At 40.3% G+C, this 24,992-nt stretch overlaps 2 protein-coding genes across 2 annotated transcripts; one reads left to right on the top strand and one right to left on the bottom strand.

Moving 5' to 3' along the window:
- The first annotated feature begins 9,213 nt into the window (after positions 1 to 9,213).
- On the top strand, positions 9,214 to 18,997 carry LOC102702420 (DNA polymerase delta catalytic subunit). The gene is made up of 30 exons (XM_040528835.1): positions 9,214 to 9,511; positions 11,015 to 11,125; positions 11,205 to 11,311; positions 11,411 to 11,570; positions 11,812 to 12,007; positions 12,103 to 12,238; positions 12,338 to 12,475; positions 12,558 to 12,635; positions 12,727 to 12,818; positions 13,635 to 13,701; positions 13,791 to 13,862; positions 14,259 to 14,345; positions 14,654 to 14,773; positions 14,847 to 14,945; positions 15,246 to 15,353; positions 15,499 to 15,594; positions 15,674 to 15,739; positions 15,855 to 15,911; positions 15,996 to 16,083; positions 16,188 to 16,267; positions 16,485 to 16,598; positions 16,789 to 16,903; positions 16,981 to 17,153; positions 17,234 to 17,305; positions 17,399 to 17,473; positions 17,558 to 17,647; positions 17,720 to 17,880; positions 18,112 to 18,185; positions 18,270 to 18,357; positions 18,451 to 18,997. The coding sequence occupies exons 1-30, from the start codon at positions 9,214 to 9,216 to the stop codon at positions 18,536 to 18,538; spliced, it is 3,306 nt and encodes a 1,101-aa protein (XP_040384769.1). The 3' UTR covers positions 18,539 to 18,997.
- On the bottom strand, positions 18,967 to 24,156 carry LOC102712580 (probable methyltransferase PMT26). Its single transcript, XM_040528836.1, has 6 exons — positions 24,068 to 24,156; positions 22,016 to 23,850; positions 21,759 to 21,933; positions 20,388 to 20,660; positions 20,103 to 20,297; positions 18,967 to 19,460 (listed from the first exon to the last, which is right to left on the bottom strand). The coding sequence occupies exons 2-6, from the start codon at positions 23,769 to 23,771 to the stop codon at positions 19,247 to 19,249; spliced, it is 2,613 nt and encodes an 870-aa protein (XP_040384770.1). The 5' UTR covers positions 23,772 to 23,850; positions 24,068 to 24,156; the 3' UTR covers positions 18,967 to 19,246.
- Positions 24,157 to 24,992: the final 836 nt, after the last annotated feature.

The raw sequence follows: 24,992 nt of genomic DNA, 5'->3' as shown, positions 1-24,992 counted from the left end.
GATGAACGTACTACAAGGTCAAAGGTAATAACTCGTGATTTTCATGTGAATTCTGCTTTTGTTGCTAATTTTGAGCCCAAAGATGTTACTCATGCCTTAACTGATGAATCCTGGATTAATGCCATGCATGAAGAACTTGAGAATTTTGAAAGAAATAAAGTTTGGTACTTAGTTGAACCTCCTATTGGTCATAATATTATTGGAACTAAATGGGTTTTCAAAAATAAACAAAATCAGGATGGTTTAATTGTTAGAAACAAGGCTAGACTTGTGGCTCAGGGTTTTACTCAAATGGAAGGGTTGGATTATGATGAAACTTTTGCTCCTGTTACTAGAATTGAAGCAATTAGACTTTTGTTGGCTTTTGCTGCTTCAAAAGGTTTTAAATTATTTCAAATGGATGTTAAAAGTGCTTTTCTAAATGACTATATACAGGAGAAAGTTTATGTGAAACAACCACCTGGTTTTGAAAATCCTGATTTTCCCAACCATGTTTTTCGTTTGTCTAAAGCCTTGTATGGCTTGAAACAAGCACCTAGAGCATGGTATGATAGGCTTAAAAACTTTTTACTTGCTAAAGGTTTTATAATGGGAAAAATTGATAAAACTCTCTTAGTTCTTAAGCATGGTGATGATCAACTGTTCGTTCAGATTTATGTGGATGATATCGTCTTTGGTTGTTCATCTCACCATTTGGTTGTGGAGTTTGCTAAAACGATGCACAGGGAATTTGAAATGAGTATGATGGGCGAGTTGACTTATTTTTTGGGATTGCAAATTAAACAAACACCTCAAGGTACGTTTGTGCATCAAACAAAATACACCAAGGATCTTTTACGACGTTTCAAGATGGACAATTGCAAGCCGATGACTACACCTATAGGATCTGCTACTGTGTTGGATCCTGATGAAGATGGTGAAGCGGTTGATCAAAAGGAATACAGAAGTATGATAGGATCATTGCTTTATCTCACTGCTTCAAGACCGGATATACAATTTGCTGTGTGTTTGTGCGCTCGATTTCAAGCTTCTCCGAGAGCTTCACATCACCAAGCGGTTAAACGCATCATGAGGTACTTACAACACACTCTTGAATTTGGAATTTGGTATTCTACTTCATCTTCTATATGCTTGAGTGGTTATTCGGATGCGGATTTTGGAGGCTGTAGAATTGATAGGAAGAGTACCAGTGGTACATGCCATTTTCTTGGTACTTCACTGATTGCATGGTCTTCTCGAAAATAATCTAATGTTGCTCAATCAACTGCTGAATCTGAATATGTTGCTGCTGCTAGTTGTTGCTCCCAAATTTTGTGGCTTATCTCAACCTTGAGAGATTATGGTCTTACTTTTGAGAAAATTCCTCTCTTTTGTGATAATACAAGTGCTATTAATATTGCTAAGAATCCTGTTCAACACTCACGCACTAAGCACATTGATATTCGTTTTCACTTTTTGAGGGATCATGTTGAAAAGGGAGATGTGGAATTAAAATTTGTTGATACTACATTGCAATTGGCTGATATTTTCACGAAACCTTTGGATTCTTCTCGATTTGCTTTTCTTCGGGGAGAATTGGGAGTTATTCATCTTTTTGGCATCAATTAAGGGGGAGTTTTTGGCTCCGTGTTGCATTTTTCTCTTTTGATTTTGTTTTTGCATACATGTTTTAATTAATGCATGGTGTGTTTTAAAATAAAAAAAAATAAAAAAAGGAAGAGCTTTGTTTCGTGCCTTTAGTATATTGTAGTACTTGCTTGCAATACTTGTTAGAGAATATGATTAGTAATCTAGCTTGTCTGCATTTTTGGTTTATACATGAGCTTTTGATATTACTTTTAAGGGAGATGATGCATGACACTTAAATTTTATACTTGAATTAAGTAAATATGCAATATTGATGCTAGCATATGGGTTGTTTTTAAATGCTTATATATATGCTTTATTGATTTGTTATTCCTCAATAGCTTTTTAAATTGCTCAAGAGAATAAAAAATATCTATGAGAAAAAAATGAATACCGAATCCTTGGACAGTCTTGACGACAAGGACGTATTCGATGTGAGCAAAAATAATGGGTGCCGAATCCTTGGAAACAGTCTTGACGACAAGGACGTACCCGGAATAATTGAGAGAAAAAAATTGAGCAAAAAGGCTCAAGTAAAAAGGTTAAAAATTCTCTTGGTAATTTTGTGCTAGAGCTAATTTGAGAAAGAGTGATAAATACAATGGGTATATATGTACAGTATTTATTTTTCAATCTATGTGCTTGTACCGATGTTGCATTATAACTCTTTGAAATCATGAATTCTTAATATTGACTTGATCTTAATTGACATATCTTAAGTTCATAGTTTTACTTTAGTGCATGCTTGTTAGTTGGCTAATCACTTTTTCTATCTTGTTATTGCAATACAAGTTCTTGAGTTACTATTGGTACATTCCAAAGCTCTCCGAGAAAAAATAAAAATAAAAAACCTTCATTGATGAATTTATTGTCAAAAGGGGAAGAACAAGGTAACAAAAAAAATTTTGTGCATAATTGTCATACTCAAAGGATTTTCTTTCTTTTCAAAAGTGAGAGATTTTTGCATTGCATGCTTTTTGGAGTTACTTCAAAAAACAACAAAACAAATTTTGAAGTGTTTGCCAATGTGTTCATCAAGGGGGAGATGTAAGATCATAAGCATGATTAATATTTTCTGATGAACAATTGGCTTGCGATTTGGTTTATAAATTGAATTTGGTTTGAAAACAATTAAGGTGTTGGTGCGAGTGTGTGTAACTAATGTGAGTCAGGTTGCGATATCTGTGCTCGGAAACGGTTGGTTTGTCTCTAGTTGTGCAGGTGACTTGAGGTCAATATCGGTCAATGGCGGTGGGATCGTGACTAGGCTCAGGGAGGAGCTGAGGTCCGGACGATCGAGGATGCCAGGTGACGATATTGAATACGAGTTGGCACATGGTGGAGCAACACCGTGTGGGATGGAATCGTAACGGGCTTCACATGTTGTGTGTGTAAGCGCCGAAAAAATCGGGAAGTAAATCGGATCAAAACTGGATGAGAAAAGGAAAGGAATTTGCTACGGGTTCGGACACGGCAGCAGCGTCGGTTACTGTAGCGTCACGATACTGTAGCACCCGGATTACTGTAGCGCGGCGGGTACTGTAGCAGTCGGACTACTGTAGCACGTTTAGACTTCTGCGGCTGTCTGATTTTGGCATGTTGGATTTGATTAGGAAAACTAAGAGATGAGTCATATTAGTATAAGGAGTCCTACTCCTATTTGGTGGTAGACTTTTCGATATAAATAGAGACCGAGGGGTATGCCCCCGGTATGCTTTTTGTGAGATTTAGTTGTTGATTCTAGATCGATGATTTTGATAGGAGTGCTGTTGGTGCACTTTGTAAATACCAGTTGATGCAATAAAGTCAAGATCATTCAATCTACGTTTTCGGCTTTCATCTACTGGTGATTTTTTGGATTCCGACGATCCGATCGACGTCATAGGAGTGGCGCGATTCGATGATCTGCTCGGCGGCACATGAGCGGCGCGACCAAGGTAGCGGCGACACAGGAGCGACGTGATCAAGGTAGCAAGCCTTCGTCAATTTCTTTGACAGAGGTAATCCTTTATTCCGCGAAAGATTTTTAGGTTTTGTTTTTCCTACCATTCACCCCCTGGTAGATTTGTTTGATCTTGTTCGATCCTACACATAGCAGGGGTGTTTCTGGACCCGTACGAGGTGGGCGACCAAACAGGGCCCTAAAAATCATGGCCCTCAAGATTTACAAAGTATACCAAGTATATATAATAGTTTTGGACTTTTTTAATTAGAAACCAGTCTAAATTTTCTTATATAATAAGTATATATAACAGTATAGTTCCTCAAGATTTTATTTCATAAGAAAATAAAGATCTGGTCTAAATTCTAAATTTCTTGAAGTGACATGAGTGTTTTACCAATACAACCATTGCATAAGTGCTATTATTTTTTATTTTGGTACTCGATATTAGACCTCTACTTAGTGCTCTGAACTGATCCTCGTGTGCGTAGTCTTGGTCAGCAGATGCCACAACACAGCATCTTGTCAATCAGAAAGCGACTGAACATTTCAATACCACATACCTAACTAACCTGCACAATTTTCACGTATGGACTAGCAGGCAGAACTATACACAAAGACCATCGAGCTAAGTAAAAGCATATTTGCGGAACTTAAAAACTGCGAACTATGGTGTCCACGGCAATATATGCAAATTTAATTACCAATTCTAAGTAGCTGTCAGTACTAATAGCAAGAATGACGGTTGAACACTTGAACCATACACAGGAGCAAGCAAACAAAGATGAAGTAAGATGGTGCATGCCCCCAGCATTTGCTGCAGATGATGTGATGTTTAATCCCATGGTATTTTGTCGCTATGTAATCTCATGTTCTTCTGTTGCTGGTCCTCCTTGATGAGGATCAATTTGAGCTTCTCCTCTTCCTCTTCTTTTTACCGCTGGACGACGACTTTAAGTGTCTTTTTTCTCTTAACACTGCTTGAAGAGGACTCGGACTTCGAGCGTCTTCTACCTATGAGGTGTTGTGGGAGTATAATTTAATCGAAACTGTTGATTTATTTTTATTAGACAATTATGATTAAATTATATCATCAACAATATTAGGTGTAGTAGAAATTTAATGGGATAATATTGTCCTTTTTACTGTGATCTTTACTAAAATAAACAAAATTATAAAATACTACTGATTAATTAATTAACAAAGTACAAAAATACTCTTTTTAATCAATGACTGAGATTAGTTTTACTGATAGTACAATACTACCAGTAAAGTGCATTGGAGAGGAACCCAAAACGCAAATGTTATTATCCGCATATAACACAGACCGCTAATAAAACTTCATTCAATGCAAAGACAAGGTTAATGATATCATGTCAAGCATATCTCTATACATACTAAACTGTGGCTAAAAGATCCAAACTGTTCTAAAAATAAAGCATCTAACAGCAGGATACCTGAATTTCCATCGGTGACTCAGGAAAGTCAATAGCACTGCAGGCTATTAGCCTGCAAACAAAAGATAAAATTTACAATCCCATCTAAAAATAGACAATACATTTAGACTGTTTTCACTATGCTTACTCTGGTACAATGTCGAATTTTCCTTTGATTAGATTATCTGTCATGTCAGCCAAAAATCTTTCAAGCTGCTTAGGTATCATAACCTCTACAGTGCTGTCACAAGCAAACCATTGATACTCAATCAATTGATTCTTTACCCGCAATTTGACCAGCAAGTGATGCTTTTTTTAGTACTAATTCAAAGGAGAACAAAGAGACATGTAAGTTAGCTGTGGTTACCCATGATTATTCAAGAGCCATGCATGCGTTCCATAATTTCTCATGAAGAGGAAAGCACCTCTCCCTGAATTTGCGTATCTAATATAACGGTAGTCTGGCCACGATATAATGTTAAACAAAGGCACACCTTCCACGACACATAGCCACTTTCCAAGCAATGCATATTGGTCCATCATCTCACTGTGAATACCCTAAAGTTTCAGCTCTTATATTTCTATTTTATATGGTACAATAAGCTTATTCTGTTTATGATAGAACCAGTGATGCGTGTCTCCAATTAGTCCTTTGGCAAAAGGATGACCCAGAAAGAATGTCCACCTTATTCATGATATCCGTGCCATCGATAAGAAAAGGCTGGTTTTATAAACATATATATAAAAGTTTAACCCATAAGTTATACTACCTCCGTCCCTAAATGTTTGACGCCGTTGACCATTCGTCTTATTTAAAAAAATTTCAAAATTATTAATTATTTTTATATCATTTTATTTATTGTTAAGTATACTTTTATGCGTATATATAGCTTTACATATTTTTTTAAAAAAATTGAATAAAACGAATGGTCAAGCGTATATAAAAAAGTCAACGGCGTCAAACATTTAGGAATGGAGGGAGTATATCATTTTTAATAAGTAGTTCCAATAACGAGCCCTCCTACACTACGTAGTCATACCCACGAACAAGCATGGCATAAATCAACAATATAGTGCTTAGCATATACCAGCCTTCCCTAACACGTTAGTGTCTTCCAAGTGAAAATACATCTATAAAAATATCACCGTTCCACGTTTAAGACATAATGCCGTTGCACACATTGGTCAACGTACAACGGAAAAAACAACAATGTTTACATCGGTTTCCTACTAGCTCTACAGGTACAATAGCAGGCTATAAATCAGCTATAAGTACATTTTAAGGAGATAAGAGATGAGAGAGAAGAGGAGCGGATTATAGATTTGTAGCTAGCTGCAGCACGGACTCTAAAACATTTGTGAGATCGGATATTAATTGTATAGTATATAACTATTGTATGAATTGACTATTAAATTGGCTATAGAATAATTAGAGTCAACAGTGGCTATACTATTGAACTTGCTCTAATATTGAACAAAAACATAATGCCGCAGCTGTCCATGTCCTCTCGGGTGGCCTTCCATTGTTGGCCGAGTTTTTTTTACCAACTTTAAAAAAGTATCTCAAGTTACTACTCTTTTTAATATAAAAAGTGTGGTACCTTGAGATACATCGTATTCTGAGGTACCAAAAATTTATACTAAAATTCTTGCTACCTTGAGATACTTTTTTTTAAGCACGATAAAAAAACCCTTGGTGGCCACTCCTCATGTCCACTCCCACCCCTCACCGCTCTTCGTGCAAGCAGTAGCATCAGCAATAAGCAAGCAACAAATATCAGCAGAAGCGGATATCGTCAGCAGCAAGTAGCATGAGCATTAGGTGTAAATTCATATGCTTATTTTTATATGAGCTTTGTAATTTCAATTCTTCCTCTGCATATTCATTTATGAGTACAAAACATTTGTTAACTATGAGAGACGGAAGAAATCGGCAGAGAATCAATTACATACAAAGCCTTCATGCTAAAGTACCAAAGCTTTTCAGAGAACAATAGCTGTAAAAAGGAGCTAATGCATAATGATTTGTCTAATGTATAGAACAAAAATGCACACTACAAATACTATGTTCTGAAGAAAAATACATCCACCAAACATCAAAATCATTGATAAAAAAATATATCAACTGAAGATCACAAGAAAACAACGGTTCTGTAGCTCTGACAAACTAGTATTGCAAATACTCAACACCATGATGGTGATTCATCTGCGTATCGGGTATCAAGCTAAACACAACATAGAGCATTGCTAACCTATAAATCCTTGGCATTGTATTGCATCCCGGGTTAGTTTTATCTCTTTTGGCGGTGTATTCCATTGCATACCAACTAACCAAGTTCGGATCAACGGCTGTGGTGCTCAAATCGAGGAAGCAACGTGGATCTGGGTTTGGTTGTGGGCCTTGTGGCTCAAGTGGAGGCCACACCTTTTGGGTTGGGATGGATTTAGGGGAACTGTGGGACATGCTCTAATATATAAATCTCTAACATATACTTAAGAAAGTAACGTGTCATATTGGGAAATAACTCGCAAATAGGAAAACTGACGGTGAGACACATACAAAAATGTACAACATGACATCAGCCAGGAGTGATAGCTGATACAGTACTCAAACACATGTATCATCTTATAAAAGTTTTATCAAACGACTATTATTCATTTGCAAAAGTATTGTTTCGCCTTTTCTTCCCAAAATGAAATGATGGGAACCTTGATACAGTATATGTAATGTATGCTACAAATAAAGTCTTTTGGAGTCCAAGGGAGTAGATACTATCAAGTTAATGTATTAACTTTATATAGTTTTTAGTTTGTATCTTCGTATTATTCGTATTATTCTGATAAATCAGCCGATCTAACAAATGTAGCTCGATAAAGGCTGCCACTAGGGCTGGATAACGAGCTAGCTCGGCTCGGCTCAGCTCGTTATCGTAACGAGCTAAAAACTAGCTCGGCTTGGTTCGTTATAAAGCTCGAGCTAACTCGTTAGGCTCGTGAGCCATGCATAAAAAATTAACCTAAACAATTTTTCAATATGTTATACAAGCAAATTTTCATTTTAAACATGCAAATCATATGAAATTGTATTTACATATTAAAGTTTGAACTAACAAATCACATAGTGAATCTATGAAGTACTGAACACATGCATGCATTCCAGGGTGAAATCAATAAACGCTAGTGAATCTTGTGTCTTTGGTCTAGCTCGTTAGGCTCGCGAGCAGCTCACGAACCGGCTCGAGCTGGCTCGTTATCTCTAACGAGCTAAAATGCTAGCTCGGCTCGTTAGAAAAATGAAACGAGCCGAGTCAAGCCGAGCCGAGTTTGTCACGAGTCGAGCGAGCTAACGAGCCACGAGTTTTCTGTCCAGCCCTAGCTACCACATAGGACAAAAATCATAGTTAATACGCTAGATATGCCTCACATCAGCAAAAACCATCGACATTAGAATACTAGATGGATACCCCGCGTGTTGCTACAGGAGAACTGTGTGATAATAGAGTAGATATGAGTTCTAAATTTTTTTCTTACTTACTATATGATTTTTTTCATGTGTTTATATATTTTGTGCCTTTATCAATTATCCATAGGTTATAATGGTTAGGTTGTATGGTGTGTCTTTTGGAGGAAGAGATGCAATTTATATTCTTGATGAATTATCCAAAGGCTAGAAACAGTTGAGATGGTACGAAGAGATGTAATTTAATGTATCATGCTAAGGCTAAAAATAATTAAGATGATGAGATATAATTTACACCATTGATGTATCATCCTAAGGCTTAAAATAATTAAGGTGATGTGACTTCCCGAGAGAAAAGAGAATTAGCATTAACAGTAGACCTTAACTTTATAGAAAAAAGAGATTACGGATGATCTATAATTGGTTTTGCAGTTAAGGGACGAAGAGTGGACCTTTTCCCCTTGAGAAATGACCTGTTGGCCTACACTGAAATTTCGCATGGGCAGTTAATTGAAAAACTTTCTGTAGTCCGGTCGTCATGGGCCAATTTGGGCCCGCTCTGTGTGGGCCGTTGCAAAAGAGCCTCTATCCATTTACGTCAACCCATTTTACGTATGCGACACATCGTTGGCGTATTCCTGGGTCTCGTAGACTCATCTCCTATAAAACCCTACATCGCGCGGCAATGGCGGGAACCCCAAATTCCACCCCCCCGCCCTTCCCGCGCTGCCCTCTCCCTCTCCCCAGCGATGAGCTCAGGCGGCAAGCGGCGAGGGGCGCCGGCCCCGGCGCCGTCCGGGGCGGCGGCGAAGCGGGCCCACCCCGTGGGCGGTGGCGCCCCGCAGCCGCCCCCGCCCGCCGCGGCGGCGGCGGCGGAGGAGGAGGACATGATGGACGAGGACGTCTTCCTCGACGAGACCATCCTGGCGGAGGACGAGGCGGCACTGCTGCTGCTCGACCGGGACGAGGCCCTCGCCTCCCGCCTCTCCCGGTGGAAGCGCCCCGCGCTCCCCGCTGACCTAGCGTCCGGCTGCTCCCGCACTGTTGGTACGGTCACCCAGCCCTTCTCCGACCCGCTCTTACTCCTATACGTGATTGGATTGCTCCGGTATGTTCAGTTTGGGTTGAATGGGTACGGAGGGAGGCGAAATTGGGATGGATCCAGGGCTGCTCTGTCTCATTGTAGGAGACCTATGTTCTTCACTGGGTAGATTTTTTTTTCTTTTGTATTTTCAACAATGGTGCGTGGCTTGGATTGATATGATGAGACCCAGTGCTATATAATTTGGCTGTTGCAGCTAATTATGCACAAAATAGCAGGATTGTTTTGATTCAGTGCTCAGAGTTTAGAGCATGGTTAAGCCTCGCAAATTTGGGCTGAAGTGATGGATCTTGTTGTATTGATGCACTCAGTTAGTCCGGTTTGATTTTTTTTTTGTTGTTGTTGACTTTCGGTTTTGTACTCATTTGTTTGACATGTAGTGTGTGACATGGACTGTGACAGTGTACTTCTTATCGTATTGGGTTGCCTGATCCATGCATGGAGGATAACCAAATGTAAACCTTTGATAAATTGTTGATTCTGTTCATCAAGAAAAGCTGATTCTGAGGTTGTATTCAATTGAACTGTTGGTGGTTTTAAAATTACTAACCCTCTGAATTCCAATAGGGGTTTTCTATTCCCTTGATTTTGTTTGTACTTTTTGATGTTTTATCTTAGATTCCTTACCAATTTTCTGTTGACAAACTGGTGTGTAAGTATAACATTATCAATTACATTTGCGCACAGGCTACTTAGTTTGGGCTTTTTGAATGGAGAGGTCCTGCCATGTCCAACATATTGTTCTATAACATCACTAATTACATGGGATGTAATGGTATATAGAGATGAAACACTAGTAATGGTAGACTCCTTTTTTTTTGTATTTTCAACAATGCTGCGTGGCTTGAACTGATATGATGAGATACAGTGCTATATAATTTGTCTGTTGCAGCTATGCACAAACTAGCAGGGTTTATTCTTGCAATTTCGGGCTGAAATGATGGATTTTGTAGTATTGATGCACTCAATTAGTCTGTTTTGATTATTTTTTTTTTGGTTGCTGACTTTTGGCTTTTTTACTCATTTGTTTTAGGTTCTATGTAGTGTTTGACATCAGTATGTATGTATGTGTACATAGATTGCAATTAATAGCTTTTGTTCTCAAACTAGCCAGATTCCATACAAGCTTCTAGTTGCATCTTCAGCATTTTCAGGTTTGTATTGTCTTTGTAGTAGTTCCATTGGTTGGGAGTGTATAGGGTAGTATCATACTAGACCATATCTTTGTATGATAGATGATGTCCAGAACATCATCTTTTGATGACTGGAGGAATTAATAATCATGTGATGGTGTTTTTTTTGTAAGGATTGTTTGTCATGGCATAGATAGTCTGTAACTGTTTTGTTAGGTATAATTTGTGTTCAATTTGAATAAAGATCTATGTTGACCGATGAGTACAAGGCTTTATCTTATTATTAATGTTTTTCTCCTTTTGTTTAATTTCTAGCTTTTCAGCAGCTGGAGATAGATTATGTCATTGGTGAGAGCCACAAAGAATTGCTCCCCAACTCATCTGGTCCTGCAGCTATACTCAGGATATTTGGTGTCACTAGAGAAGGTTATATTTTCTATCTTTAAAAGTTATCTGTCTTCCTATCAAAGGGGTGATGCTCATAGTGATGTCATGTTAACATTAGGTCACAGTGTATGCTGCCAAGTACATGGATTTGAGCCATATTTTTATATCAGCTGTCCGATGGGGATGGGCCCTGATGATATTTCACGTTTCCACCAAACTCTAGAGGTTTCTATTCTCAATTGTATCTTATGTCAAGACTTTTCACAAACTGGGTACTCTGTCAGTACAACTTCTCTTGACATGGTTATTCATACTGCACTATAGGGGAGGATGAGGGATTCAAATAGGAGCAGCAATGTGCCAAGGTTTGTGAAAAGAATTGAACTTGTCCAGAAGCAGACAATTATGCATTACCAACCACATCAATCTCAGCCTTTCCTCAAGATAGTGGTTGCTTTGCCGACAATGGTTGCTAGTTGTCGAGGTCAGTGTTGGTTTAAGATACAATAAAGCTACAGTTTATTCTTGTATATTGAACTTCCAATCTTTTTATGCAATGTATAGTTTAAATAGTATTTTAAGCTGTGCAATATATTATTGTGTGATTTTGTGATCTTTGCTTTGCCCCCATCTTTTGTTGATCTCCTAAGAGGATGCTAAAAATTACTTTCTCATTATTAGTGGCTCACCACAATTTGCATATGTTTGCACTTTGCATCTTATAGGTATCCTAGAAAGGGGCATATCAATTGAAGGCCTTGGTTCAAAGAGTTTCCTGACATATGAAAGCAATATTCTTTTTGCACTTCGCTTCATGATTGACCGCAACATTGTTGGTGGAAATTGGATTGAAGTTCCTTCCGGAAAGTATAGGAAAGCAGCTCGTGTCATGTCCTATTGTCAGCTAGAGTTGGATTGCTTGTATCCTTTTATACTAAGTGAGTGTTTTCATATTTGATACTGAACTATGTATCTATGATATTATTCATTGTGTGAATTCTTAAGCCAAATAACAGATACTCAGATTTGGTAAGCCATGCTGCTGAAGGAGAACACTCTAAGTTGGCCCCATTTCGCATATTAAGTTTTGATATTGAATGTGCTGGTCGCAAAGGTCACTTCCCAGAGCCAACTCATGATCCTGTTATTCAGGTTGAATTCATTATTCATATAGTTGACACTTAACATCATCTAGTTTCAATTCCAAGTCCCATAGACAGTTTTTTGACTCACTTCTCTGGATTGAAATAGATAGCTAACTTGGTCACCCTTCAAGGAGAAGGACAACCTTTTGTACGGAACGTTATGACTCTTAAATCATGTTCACCCATTGTCGGAGTTGATGTTATGTCATTTGACACAGAGAGGGATATTCTACTTGCTTGGAGGGTAAGTACTGCTGGGTTTGGAGTTTACAATTTTCTGATTACATAGAAAGTTGCTAAGCTGATTCTGATTTATAATTTTGCAGGATTTCATTCGTGAAGTGGATCCTGATATTATAATTGGATACAATATCTGCAAATTTGATTTGCCTTATCTTATTGATGTACACATTTTGTAAACACAACACAACTTACTCCTTGGCTAACATGGCAATTTGCATTATCTAACTGAAGTTTGATTTCATTCATTTGCAGAGAGCTGAAGTTCTTAAAATAGTAGAATTTCCAATACTTGGAAGAATAAGAAATAGTCGTGTTCGTGTTCGTGACACAACCTTCTCTTCAAGGTTACTTCCTATAGTCACTCTAGTGCATATTAGTTTTCAATTTTTCATTTATCACCCAGATTAGATTATATTCACCATGTGTTACAGTAGTGAGTAGTCCCTTTATGGCCAAACAGTTATATTTCCTAATTATGTTAAGTATTTTTTGCTAATGTTATCTTGGATTGATCCTCCCTGTTTACATGTGCAGCTGATGCCTTCTTCATGGTTTTTCCTTGTTATATTTAGTTATGGTGATGACTTATTTCTTTATTGATTTATGAATGCAACTTTGTTATAAGTTGATTCAGCTGATAGTGCCACTTGTTTTAATTTGTCTTCAAGGAGATCATATTGCTTATTGTTCAGAAACTACTATCCTATAATGATTAGTGGCATTGCCATTGTAAGGCATTCCACTCCACATGTTTTGTTCTGTCAGTATGTTTTTTTGTCCTGCTTATATAGCCATTAAATGTCTGTGCCTGTCAGCACATTCTGAGATATTTGATCCATAAGTAACTTGGACGTTGTGTGTTATCTCTTGAACATCTGCAATACCTCTATTTAATAAGATAAATATTTGGTGTTCACATCCCTTTTGTTTATATGGGAGGAATGGGAGAGACAATATGCTGCGTTGGATTTCACCCTTCCATTTTTCAGTCTGCATTAATCATCACATATTACTATGATATTATTTCCCATTCTGCAAGCTGCATCGATATTGGTGAAATATCTTACTGTCTAAAAACCTCAAAGATGAAATGCAACGAAGAAAAAAAAATCTCTATTTCGTAAACAAAGACTTGACAGCCTAATTGTATACATATCCAGGCAGTATGGCATGCGTGAAAGTAAAGATGTAGCAGTGGAAGGAAGGGTACAATTTGATCTTCTGCAGGTTATGATCTACTGATGTGCAACATAATTAGTCCGGTAGCTATATAAATTATTACAATGTTTCATCTTTACTTGTTGTTTATGATGCAGGCTATGCAAAGGGATTACAAGCTTAGTTCTTATTCATTAAACTCTGTATCTGCACATTTCCTTGGGGAGCAAGTAAGTCCAGACTCGATATATTATAAGTTCTCTCAGTTGCTGTCACACAGAAAAAAGTGTTAGCTGCAAGTACTGTTGATGCTCCTTCAGTGTTTTACTGTAAAGAAGTATATCATCAAACCAACACAAATTTTCTGGGTTTGGACACATCATTCATGAGTTATTAAAATTTCACACCCCCAAAGTGCTTCTAATCATGCTCATAGCTTTTCATTCATATCTTCTGTGTTTGGTCACTCTCATCTGGCTTGATTATTTTTCTGATACAACCTTACCTACCAAATGGTGGCCTATATTTCCTCTTTTATTTTTAACAATGTCCTACACTGTTGCTAACAATAGTTGCATTGAATATTCTCTTTTTACTATTTCTCATAGTGGTCTTGTTTTGAGTAGAAAGAAGATGTCCATCACTCAATTATATCTGATCTTCAAAATGGGAACTCAGAGACACGAAGGAGGCTTGCAGTTTATTGCTTGAAGGTTAGTTAAAATTTCCCTTTAGTTTCTACAGAGTATGTTGGTTGTGTACTTGTGGAGTCTTATTCAACATTGCCATAGTTCTATTTTCCATTATAGCTATGTTTTTCCCTGTAGAAACAACTGTGTTTTAACTTCCTATTTGCCAGTAGACCTGCTAGACTGCCGGTGGCTTAGGTATTAGCTAGTGTGATACTTTTGCTAAAAGTCCTGTAATTCAAATGATTAATTGATTCCTTGTTGATTTTGATGTGCCAATTGGTGCCAATAGAAAACCCACTTCTGAACTTTTACAAATGCTGTAAATGCAGGATGCCTATCTTCCACAACGATTGCTAGATAAGTTGATGTATATCTACAACTATGTGGAAATGGCAAGGGTCACTGGAGTTCCCATTTCATTTCTTCTTTCAAGGGGACAGAGCATTAAGGTGCCAAGCACACCAATTCCTGCTAATGAAAATATTCAGTTACATTCTAATAGCAAGAATATTTGTTCTTCAGGTCCTCTCACAGCTGCTCAGGAAAGCAAAACAGAAAAACCTTGTTATACCAAATATAAAGGGTCAAGCGTCTGGACAAGATACCTTTGAGGGTGCAACTGTAAGTAATGGTGATTGCATGTTTTTAGTTCTTTGGTTGCTTCCTGTCATGTTATCGTATAGCTATTGCATTTAAAATCAGCAAGCCATCCATGCAAAAAAAAAAATGCTTTGAGGGTCCCGTTGAGAAAAATATATTTCTGTACCAGCTAACTTTACACCTGGCTAGCATGTGAACTTTTATCACCTTGTTTTTCCTTGTCATGTTTCTAATGGTTGCAGGATGAACATTCTAGCTACATTGCCTTTCTGTTGTCCAGTTATTCTTGATTTTACATCAATTTATGTCTTTAATTTTTAGGTTTTGGAGGCAAGGGCTGGATTTTATGAAAAACCCATTGCGACTTTGGACTTTGCTTCATTGTATCCATCCATCATGATGGCGTATAACCTATGCTACTGTACTTTGGTAAAAATAAATTTCTTAATTTCTGGTTCTAATTCCTTTTCCCCGAAAATTGATTATAATATCTACTACATACAGTATAAACATTTGTTCTGTGAAATTAATGGGTATCCACAAGTATAAACATTTCTGGTTCTACTGTTTGAAGGTACCCCCTGAGGATGCTCGCAAACTCAACCTGCCTCCTGAAAGCCTCAACAAAACCCCATCTGGTGAAACGTTTGTGAAACCAGAGCTGCAAAAGGTAATTCATTCCTGACATGGTAAAAGTTATTATTAACAGAACAAGTTTTTCCTAAGCAAGATGATATATCAAATATCAGGGTATTCTTCCTGAAATCCTTGAAGAATTGTTGGCTGCTCGTAAAAGGGCAAAAGCAGATTTGAAGGTATCTCTATCAGTTTCTCCCCTGCTGTTATATTGATCAAATTTTAAATAAAATATTCTGAACTTGTAACTGCTACATTTTCATCCTATGCTAAATTCACTAATTACCTGTCCAGGAAGCAAAGGACCCATTTGAAAGGGCTGTTCTTGATGGTCGTCAGCTTGCCCTAAAAGTATATACATAGCCTTTTTTTATCTCCAATTCCCTCAAATCAGTGATACACAAACTTGTACTCATTGAATTATGATATTATCAGATAAGTGCAAATTCTGTATATGGTTTTACTGGAGCGACTGTTGGTCAATTACCTTGTTTAGAAATTTCTTCAAGTGTGACAAGCTATGGTGAGCATCGATCCTAGATGTGCCATAATCAATAAATTCATTGTACAATGAGCTTGCAAGAAAAATGTTGGATTGCATAAAACTGATGCATCATTATCAAACAGGTCGACAGATGATTGAACATACAAAAAAGCTTGTTGAAGATAAATTCACGACACTTGGAGGCTATGAGCACAATGCAGAGGTGAATGATGAGTTACCGTATTGTTGTTTGATATAAACCTTCTAGTACTTTGCAGTTGTTGGGTGGGCACTGGCACAATAGTCAATTTTCTGGCCTGCATTCATGATCTTATTTTGCTTTACGAATTGGTCTATGAGATTGGTTAGTCTGCCTGTCAGGATTTTATATGCTTTTCTACTTATATTCCAATTTTTATGCTTTATGTTTTGCATTGCAGGTAATATATGGAGATACTGATTCTGTAATGGTCCAGTTTGGTGTTTCTACTGTTGAGGATGCCATGAAGCTAGGAAGAGAAGCTGCAGACTATATTAGTGGAACATTTACTAAGGTGATTACATGAAATACTGCAAGGCCTGTTAGTGTTCACAATAATATTCCATTACAATTTCTGAAATGGTATCTGTTGTAAATACACCTAGAATTTTATTATTTGCATGTCCTGTTCTAATTTTGCATCTATAGTATTTATATTACTTGTAAGTTCAACCTTTATTTTTATTTTGATACCTGTCCTGCAGCCCATCAAGCTGGAGTTTGAGAAGATCTATTTCCCATATCTATTGATTAGCAAGAAGAGATATGCTGGTTTGTACTGGACAAACCCTGAGAAGTTTGACAAAATGGATACAAAAGGTATTTCTTTTATGTCGTACTTGTCTGAGATCTTATTTCGCATTCTTGCTTTAACATGCTTCTTACTTTGTTTATAGGTATTGAAACAGTGAGAAGGGACAACTGTTTATTGGTAAAGAACCTGGTTACTGAGTGCCTTCATAAAATACTAGTGGACAGAGATGTTCCTGCTGCAGTTCAATATGTCAAGAACACCATATCTGATCTACTAATGAACCGTGTAGACTTATCTCTTCTAGTTATAACTAAGGTGAATTAGTGTACTTATTATTATTATTGGAATCCTCTGTGTGGTCTGTGTTGTAAATCTCTTAACTGTTTGTTATACAGGGTTTGACTAAAACGGGAGAGGATTATGCTGTCAAAGCTGCCCATGTGGAGCTTGCTGAGAGAATGCGAAAGGTATGAGCAATTTTTCCTTTGGGGAATGGTGCTGATCAAGATAGGAGACACTGATCTTTAAATGATGTTGCTGACTGTTTTTCCCTTGGGTAGAGGGATGCTGCTACTGCTCCCACGGTTGGTGACCGGGTTCCTTATGTTATCATCAAAGCAGCAAAAGGAGCAAAGGTAAACTCATCTGTACTTTCAATTGCAGAGGCATATATTTGTTTTTTTTATGGTGATAGTTTGATGAAGTATTTCTGCTTGCAGGCATATGAGAAGTCAGAAGATCCAATTTATGTTTTGGATAATAGCATACCAATAGATCCCCAATACTACCTTGAGAACCAAATTAGCAAAGTATGTCAAGACTTGATATTCGAATATTCTCTTCCTCCAATTCTAACAAACTTTTATATTGTTAATCGCTAGCCACTTTTGAGGATTTTCGAGCCGATTCTGAAGAATGCCAGTAAAGAGCTGCTTCATGGAAGTCACACCAGGGCGGTTTCAATCTCAACTCCTTCAAATAGTGGGATAATGAGATTTGCAAAGAAACAATTGACTTGCCTTGGATGCAAAGCAGTTATAAGGTGACTTTACTACTTTGTTGCAAATGCAAAAACAATTATGAAGTATCCACCTTTTCCTATTGCATTTTTGCTGAACATTTGCTTCCAAGTTTTCAATATTAGATTTTAGATCATGTTCTTAATAAGATTTCATTTACATACATGTTACTGTAAATACGAATATTCATTTTTGGTACCCGTTTGTATAACGTATAAACATTATGTTTTAACCACCGTGTTCTCACCCTGCAGTGGTTCCAATCAAACACTTTGCTCGCATTGCAAGGGAAGAGAAGCAGAGTTATACTGCAAAACTGTAGCCAACGGTACGATTACATCCTCTCAAATCCTTCTGACATGTTTGCCTCCAAGCATTTGATTACTGGCCGACTTAATTTTAATGCCTGCAGTTTCTGAGCTGGAGATGCTATTTGGGAGGCTATGGACGCAGTGCCAGGAGTGCCAGGGCTCCCTTCACCAGGACGTTCTCTGCACAAGGTTTGCCATTTTTCTCCCATTCAACTGTTGCTTACATTTCATCCACATGTTAGCTATATAAGCTTTAAACTTCTGTTGGCACAATCATGGCAGCCGGGATTGCCCTATTTTCTACCGCCGAAGAAAGGCGCAGAAGGACATGGCTGAAGCTAGAGTGCAGCTTGAACGTTGGGACTTCTGAGCCCTCTCATACAGAGTTACTGACAGAGTTAAAACTACCACAAATATTGCGAGACCATTGCTGCGATACACGCCTTTGCTGGGACATGTGATTGCATCTTGGTGCATGATTGATCTGGGCTGAAAGGTGAGAGGTGGTCGCTACATTCTTTTTGGATCGGCTGAAATAGCTTTGTTCTACGGTCAGTATGTTGTATTTTAGGTGGTAGGTTATCTGTATCTGCATCCGCTAACAGTGTAATCTAGTTGCTTCCCTGGTGCATTGATGCAGCCATGTGTAAGGTAGATAAACAAGTTCTTTCACCATCTTAACTTCATGAGGTAATTAAGATTGAGAAGCACCCATTCAAGAAACCTCCAATGACTTCATCTGTAAGCCTGAAAGTTAAAACGCTGAGAAAGTTTAATCCTACAACGAACAAAATAACATCATCCTACATAGCACTTGATGGTTGCTATCTATGTGCTGTCAGGTGAAGCCCCAAGCCCCTTCATATGTACTACCAGTGTGTCTGTCACTCGAATATCTATGCACTGTCAAAATCCCAAGTCACAGGTTCTTCAGTATACAGCTACCCACAAAACTCTCAAGAACAAAACAAAAAAGAAAACCTACAAGCTTGAGAAAATCTAGCTCGGTTATTGCAGATGTGCAATGCTGCAAGCACATCAGCCTGTACGTACGTTGGTTTGTTCTACAGCGGCGAGGTCATCGTGCCTCGACGTCCGTGGGGCGCCACGTGGTCTTCCTGGCGCAGAGCATGGCCTCCCTGTTCTTGGAGACGGTCATCCGGACCTCCCACTGCAGCGACCTCACCACCCCCTGGACCTCGTCCACCGTCTCCTTGTCGTCCCTCACGATCAGCTTCCCGTTCGGCCTCAGTATCCGGTCCACCTCCACGATCACCGGCAACACCTTGCACCTGCAGCACCAACCACCACCACCAGATGTTCTCCAGATTGTAACAAAAAGTTTTTCATTTTTTACCGTATTAATAATGCAAATGACATTATTCGATAGCAGAAGTCAACCCAACATCTATATGAAAAGAACAATTTTACCATACCACCAGTGGTACCTCCCATTAATTTATATCTTGAGGTACTAAAATTTTAAATGTAAATTTTAGTACCTCGAGGTAGTTTATTAAGAATGGTAAAATTGACCGTATAAAAGTAGTGAATTATGATTTTCTAAGAAGGTAGTACTTGGAGATATCGTATTTTCTATTATGATAGTGAAAATCAATCCAACCTCTATGTTGAAAGAGTGAATTTATAGTTTTCAGGAGATACCATACTATATTACATTCTTAAAAAGTATTTTGAGGTATAAAAAATTTTAGTACCTTAAGGTATATTGTACCTTTGGGTACTAATTTTTTGCATTGAAAAATATGATAATAAAAAAGCTCCATTCCTAATAAAAAATTTGGTAATTCTCAGTACCTCGGCTATCCGAAGATATTAGTACATGTATTTCTCAATCACCATAAAATTTCTCATCTCACGATGATACAAATTTGATAGTAGAAAAATGTGAAAGGTAGTGAGATTTATTGTACCTGGATTTGAGCTTGGAGAAGAGATGGTCGGCGTGGAGGAGGTCGTAGGATCTCGGGTAGGTGCTGAAGGACTCGCACCAGTCATGGTAGATGCCGAACAGCCCCCTCTCGTAGATCACCGGCAGCGTGTCCGGCGAGTTGATCGTCACCACGTTCATCACCCACACGCTCATGTCCCGCAGCGCCGCCGCGAACCTGGCCGGCCGGAGATCCAGGAGACGCACGCAAGATCGATCAACACCTCCGCCTCCGGCGAGAGATCGAGAGAGAGAGGTCTGATCTTACCCTCCGTAGACGGCTCTCATGTCCATGACGTTCCTGACCGTCTTCCAGTCGATGCCCATGCCGGTGAGGTAGGAGTTGCGGACGACCTTCTTCCAGTGCTCGTGGTCGGCCACGAAGTCGTCCGGCGCCGGCTTGCCGTAGACGCCCACCTGGCTGCTGTTCAGCCAGTAGGGCGTCGTCTCCACCCTCTCCGGCCACCGCTCCGGCCACCGCGACCCCCGCACCGACGGGTCCGTCGGCACCCAGTGCATGCACGCCCGCAGCGTTATGTTCCTGCATCACCCGTGCACACCCAAAGCCTTAATAAGCTCCTGTAAAAAAAAAAAGCATTCTACTACTGTGTCTACTTCATTTGGTTTATAAGATATAATTATGTCCTTGTGTTATTAAGCTGATGAAGAAAAGCGCACGAACACACGAAGTACATGCGTATATCCTATTCTCTACGTTTTACAATATAACAATATCGCTTTTGCTAGTGATCAAACGTTTGATTTTTTTTCTTTTATCATAAGGGTTAGGGGAGAGAACATGTATGGGTTTTTTTGACTTGCGTGTATGTTTTCAGATTATCATCCAACATCAGTGACCGGATTTGGTCGATGGAATTAAAATTTTTAAATATTTGATCAATAGACGAACTAGGCGAACCCTAAGAATATTTAGAATTCAATTTTATACTCCTGTATAAGCATTTCTACGTAGATTTCCCATGATTCTCTGTGATTCCAATGATTTAATGAGACTATGACCAATCAAGTGCTTAGAAATAGAATCTCAGTGATTCAAAATTTGACTACTAAAGGACTTGAATAGGTTTTTTTTTTTACTAAACCTAATTACTCCCTCTGATTTTTAATGTTGACTTTTAAATATTTGTTTGTTGGACCACCAGTTTATTTAACTTTTTGCAATATGTAAATTTATAGGTCATGCTTAAATTTTCTTTAAAGATAAAATAAATCGCAACAAAATAAATGATAATCACATTTTTTTTTGAAAAAAATGAATGGCCAAAGGTAGATTCAAAAATCAACTACGCTAAACATAAAAAAGTCAAAGAGAGTTTTGATAACAATATAAAAATATTTATATTATGCAACGGAGATAATATATCATATGTAAGTTGGTTTATAATTATATAAGTTGACCAATGTAGCGAAAGTAAGTTTAAACAGTTATGTAAAGGTCAATTTTCTTCGTTTTAGACAAAATAGCGTGGTGAACCGTTTAAAACTTTGACTATTCATAATTTTTAAAATATTTATTTTGAAAAACGGTAAGACAATATAGGTAGATAAGTCAAAGATAACACTTTTTCTGTTATCCAAAATAACAAGAATCAACAAATTGGAGGGAGCAAAAGAGTACCAGGCAGCATTGGGGTCGTCGGAGGGCTCGCAGAGAGGGGGCTCCTTCTGCCGCCGCTTCTTGTAGCAGGCGTTGTCCGACGGCTTCCGGAAGATGACGAGCCCCACCTGGTCCACGGTGTCCCTCGTCTTCGACACCATCTCCCAGCACATCGCCTTCGTCAGCTTCACCATCTCTGCGCGCATCCCTCCCCCACGCGTCAGCCCCATGCCCCCCCATGACCATGACCCATGCAAGAAGCTACTGTATGCTCTCACCTCCCCAGATCTCCACGTCCTCCGGCAGCTTCTGGTACACCGGCGTCGCCGACCAGACGAAGAACCCGCCGGGGCGGACGAGGCGGTTCAGCTCCAGGAGGAGCATCCCGCCCTCGATGTGCCACGGCACGCGGCACCGGGCGCAGTGGACCACGTCGAACACGTTGCTCGGGAACGGGAGCCGGCGGGTGCCCATCACCGCGGAGATCGCCGGGATGCCGCGCTCCAGCGCGAACTGCACCTGCGCCTCGTGCTCGTCCTTGGGCGCCAGCGACATGGTCAGCACGTCGTGGTCGAACAGGTAGCCGCCGAAGCTGGCCACGCCGCACCCCACGTCGAGCACCAGGCGGCTGCGCCGCCCCCACGCGACCTCCGGGAAAGACGACTGGATCAGCTCGATGTAGTGGAGGGCGCCGTGCTTGAACTGCGTGCCGCCGCCAGGGAACGTGAGGTGCTCGCCGGAGAGCTTCACCCAGTTCTGGTGCCCCTTGTACGCCGCCAGCTTCGTGTGCGGCACGTTGTGGTACCAGATCTTGTCGCGGCTGCGCGGCCACCGGATCGGCTCCCTGTACCCCTCCGGCGCCGGGACGAGGCACGTCGGCGGCTCGCCGGGGCAGTGCCGCTCCCGGTGCTCGTAGTGCGCGTCCGTCTTGAGCTTCTTGATGGCGGCCTCGTTGTCCAGGCACGGGATGTAGTCGGCGCCGGCGCTCGTGTTGCACAGCTTCCAGCCGAACGACGTGTCGCCGTCCTCCTCCACCGCCGCCGCCGCCGACGACCTCTTCTTGTCTTTCCCCTTCTTCTTCTTCGTCTTCTCGGCGCGCGTCTTCTTCTCCTTGATCGACTCCGCCGCCTGCGTCGTGAACGACCCGTTCTGCGCCGCCCGCTCCGTCAGCAGGTCAGCCTGCCCGTTCGGCAGCGCCTCCACCGGCTGCTGCTGCTGCTGCCTCTGCTCGTCTTGCCCTTGCTCGCCATTGTCAGGCAGCTTCTCGTCGGAGATGGCGGTCGTGGTGGTCTCAAGTGGAACCACCGCCGCCACGATCGCGTTCTTGCTGCTCACTGTCGTCGTCTCCTCCGGCAATGGCTTCGAGTTCTCTTCCGACAGCGTCTTGTTCTCGACGTCCTTCACCAGGTTGACGCCGTCGAGCTTGCCGTTCTCGTCGTCGAAGGTTTGCTTGTTCTTGGTCGCGCCACCGTCTCCGCCGTCGCCACTCTCCTTCGCGTCGCCCGCCGCCGCCATCTCCTCGGGGCTCTTGTCCTGGACGACGCCCTCCTTGGTGTCAGTCATCGTCTGCTCGCCGGTGTCGTTCATGTCGATCGTCGCCTGCTCCAGGCCGCCGATCTCCTTCACGTCGGTGGCCGCCTCGTCGCCGCCGTTCTCCGGCTTGACGAGCGCCCCGCCCTCCGTCCTGCCGTTCTCGTCATCGAACGTCTGGTCCTTGGACGTCGTCGCCTTCTCGCCGTCGCCCTTGGTGTCGCCGGCCGGCTTCAGCGAGCTGTCGGCCTCGTCGGTGGCGGCCTCGGCGGCGGCGGTGGTCTCGGCGACGACGTTGGCGCTGTTCTGCTTGACGTTGTTGGTGGCGTCGATGGAGCTGTCCTCCTCCTTGACAAGGGCGTCCGCCTTCTTGTTGGCCGCCGGGATGGTCTCCGGCGACGAGATCATCCACAGGCCGACGAGGCAGAGCGAGACGAACACGACGACGGTCGCCGTCGAGCAGAGCGACGACCGCTGCCTCTGGTTCCGATCGAACAGCGCCATTCTCCTTCACCTCATGCAATTGTCTCCTCTTTTTTCTGTAAATATATACTCTGTTCAGAATTCTGAATTGCTTCTTCTTCTGCAGACAAAAATTTTCAAATAACAAAAGTTAAACACTCGCAAGCGTCTAATCATTGTGGAACAATTGCAACCAAAATCAACAAATCCAAGAACCTACAAAATTTTGTGTCATGTATACAATATGGAGGATGATCTAGTATGAGACATTCTGAAGCTGCACAGATCACAGTGGACAATTCATGCATAAATTACACCAAACTGAACAGAATGCAAACCTCAGTGAGTGAGATAATGCAGTTCAATCAGGGGGTCTCCTGTTCTGACAGCAAGCAGCCATCCATCACCATTGTTCTTCTCCTTCTTCTTCAGAAGAGGGGTGACAAATTAGCCAATTAGTATTTGTTTATAATAAGAGCGCCATAAGTGGCAAGTTTGGATGGAGGGAAGAGAGGATTAAGCGGGGAGTGAGGAGGAGAACGCACAGAGGACACTCCCCGCTTTTGTTGCATCATGCAGCCATAGCAGAGGAAGGGGTAAAACACAGTGTATTGGAAAGTGTTGTGTTGGTCATTTTCAATGTCTTCTTCATACATCATGTCTCCTTTGGTTAGAACAAAAGGTGAATTGACCGTCTTTCCTCACCAGTTTAAGCTTTTGGGTTGAACTGGCCGTGCATGCTAGTCGCTATGGTATCAAAGCTAAAAGTTCGAGTTTCAAACCTGGGTGATGTGTAGTTAAATGAAAATTGCATGCTACTCCTTTCGGTTAAAAATATTTATTGTTTAGGATAAGATTTAGTTAAACTACTAAAATTCTGACTATTGATAATTTCTTAAATGCTTAGTTTAAATACAAAACAAATGATACACATAGATTCTACTCAAAAAGTGCTTTCATAGTATCATGAACGTATTAGATTTTATTAATTTATCTTAACACAAAAATATTTGTTATAATTTTAGAAGTTTGACTATGATGGAGCCTCACGTCAGAGTGAATTGACTGAATTTTCTTGCCAACTTAACCTTAAGTTTGAACTAGTAATTGCATGCAACTCAATACCCTTCAAGTCCTGAGAAATGCATTTTTTGTCTAACACTAATCCATTATGATTTGTCAAGAAAAATAATGTATTTTGAGATGGAATAGTTTTCCGGAAGATTTTGACGAAAAAAAAATCTACTAGCTCTGTCACATTGA

This window comes from Oryza brachyantha, chromosome 11 (assembly GCF_000231095.2).
Source record: "Oryza brachyantha chromosome 11, ObraRS2, whole genome shotgun sequence".
In the NCBI taxonomy this organism is placed as follows: Eukaryota; Viridiplantae; Streptophyta; class Magnoliopsida; order Poales; family Poaceae; genus Oryza; species Oryza brachyantha.
The sequence above is the reverse complement of the archived record's forward strand: the minus strand, read 5'-3'. Positions and strand labels throughout refer to the sequence as shown.

What these genes read in the sequence shown, in the direction of transcription:
- LOC102702420 (XM_040528835.1), top strand. Translation starts at nt 9,214, where the DNA reads ATGAGCTCAGGCGGCAAGCGGCGAGGGGCGCCGGCCCCGGCGCCGTCC. An exon ending in ATTTGCCTTATCTTATTGAT is followed by an intron (nt 12,636 to 12,726) that starts GTACACATTTTG and finishes ATTCATTTGCAG; the next exon opens with AGAGCTGAAGTTCTTAAAAT. An exon ending in CAGGACGTTCTCTGCACAAG is followed by an intron (nt 18,358 to 18,450) that starts GTTTGCCATTTT and finishes CAATCATGGCAG; the next exon opens with CCGGGATTGCCCTATTTTCT.
- LOC102712580 (XM_040528836.1), bottom strand. Translation starts at nt 23,771, where the DNA reads ATGGCGCTGTTCGATCGGAACCAGAGGCAGCGGTCGTCGCTCTGCTCG. An exon ending in GGACGTGGAGATCTGGGGAG is followed by an intron (nt 21,934 to 22,015) that starts GTGAGAGCATAC and finishes GGATGCGCGCAG; the next exon opens with AGATGGTGAAGCTGACGAAG. An exon ending in TTCTCCAAGCTCAAATCCAG is followed by an intron (nt 19,461 to 20,102) that starts GTACAATAAATC and finishes TTGGTGCTGCAG; the next exon opens with GTGCAAGGTGTTGCCGGTGA.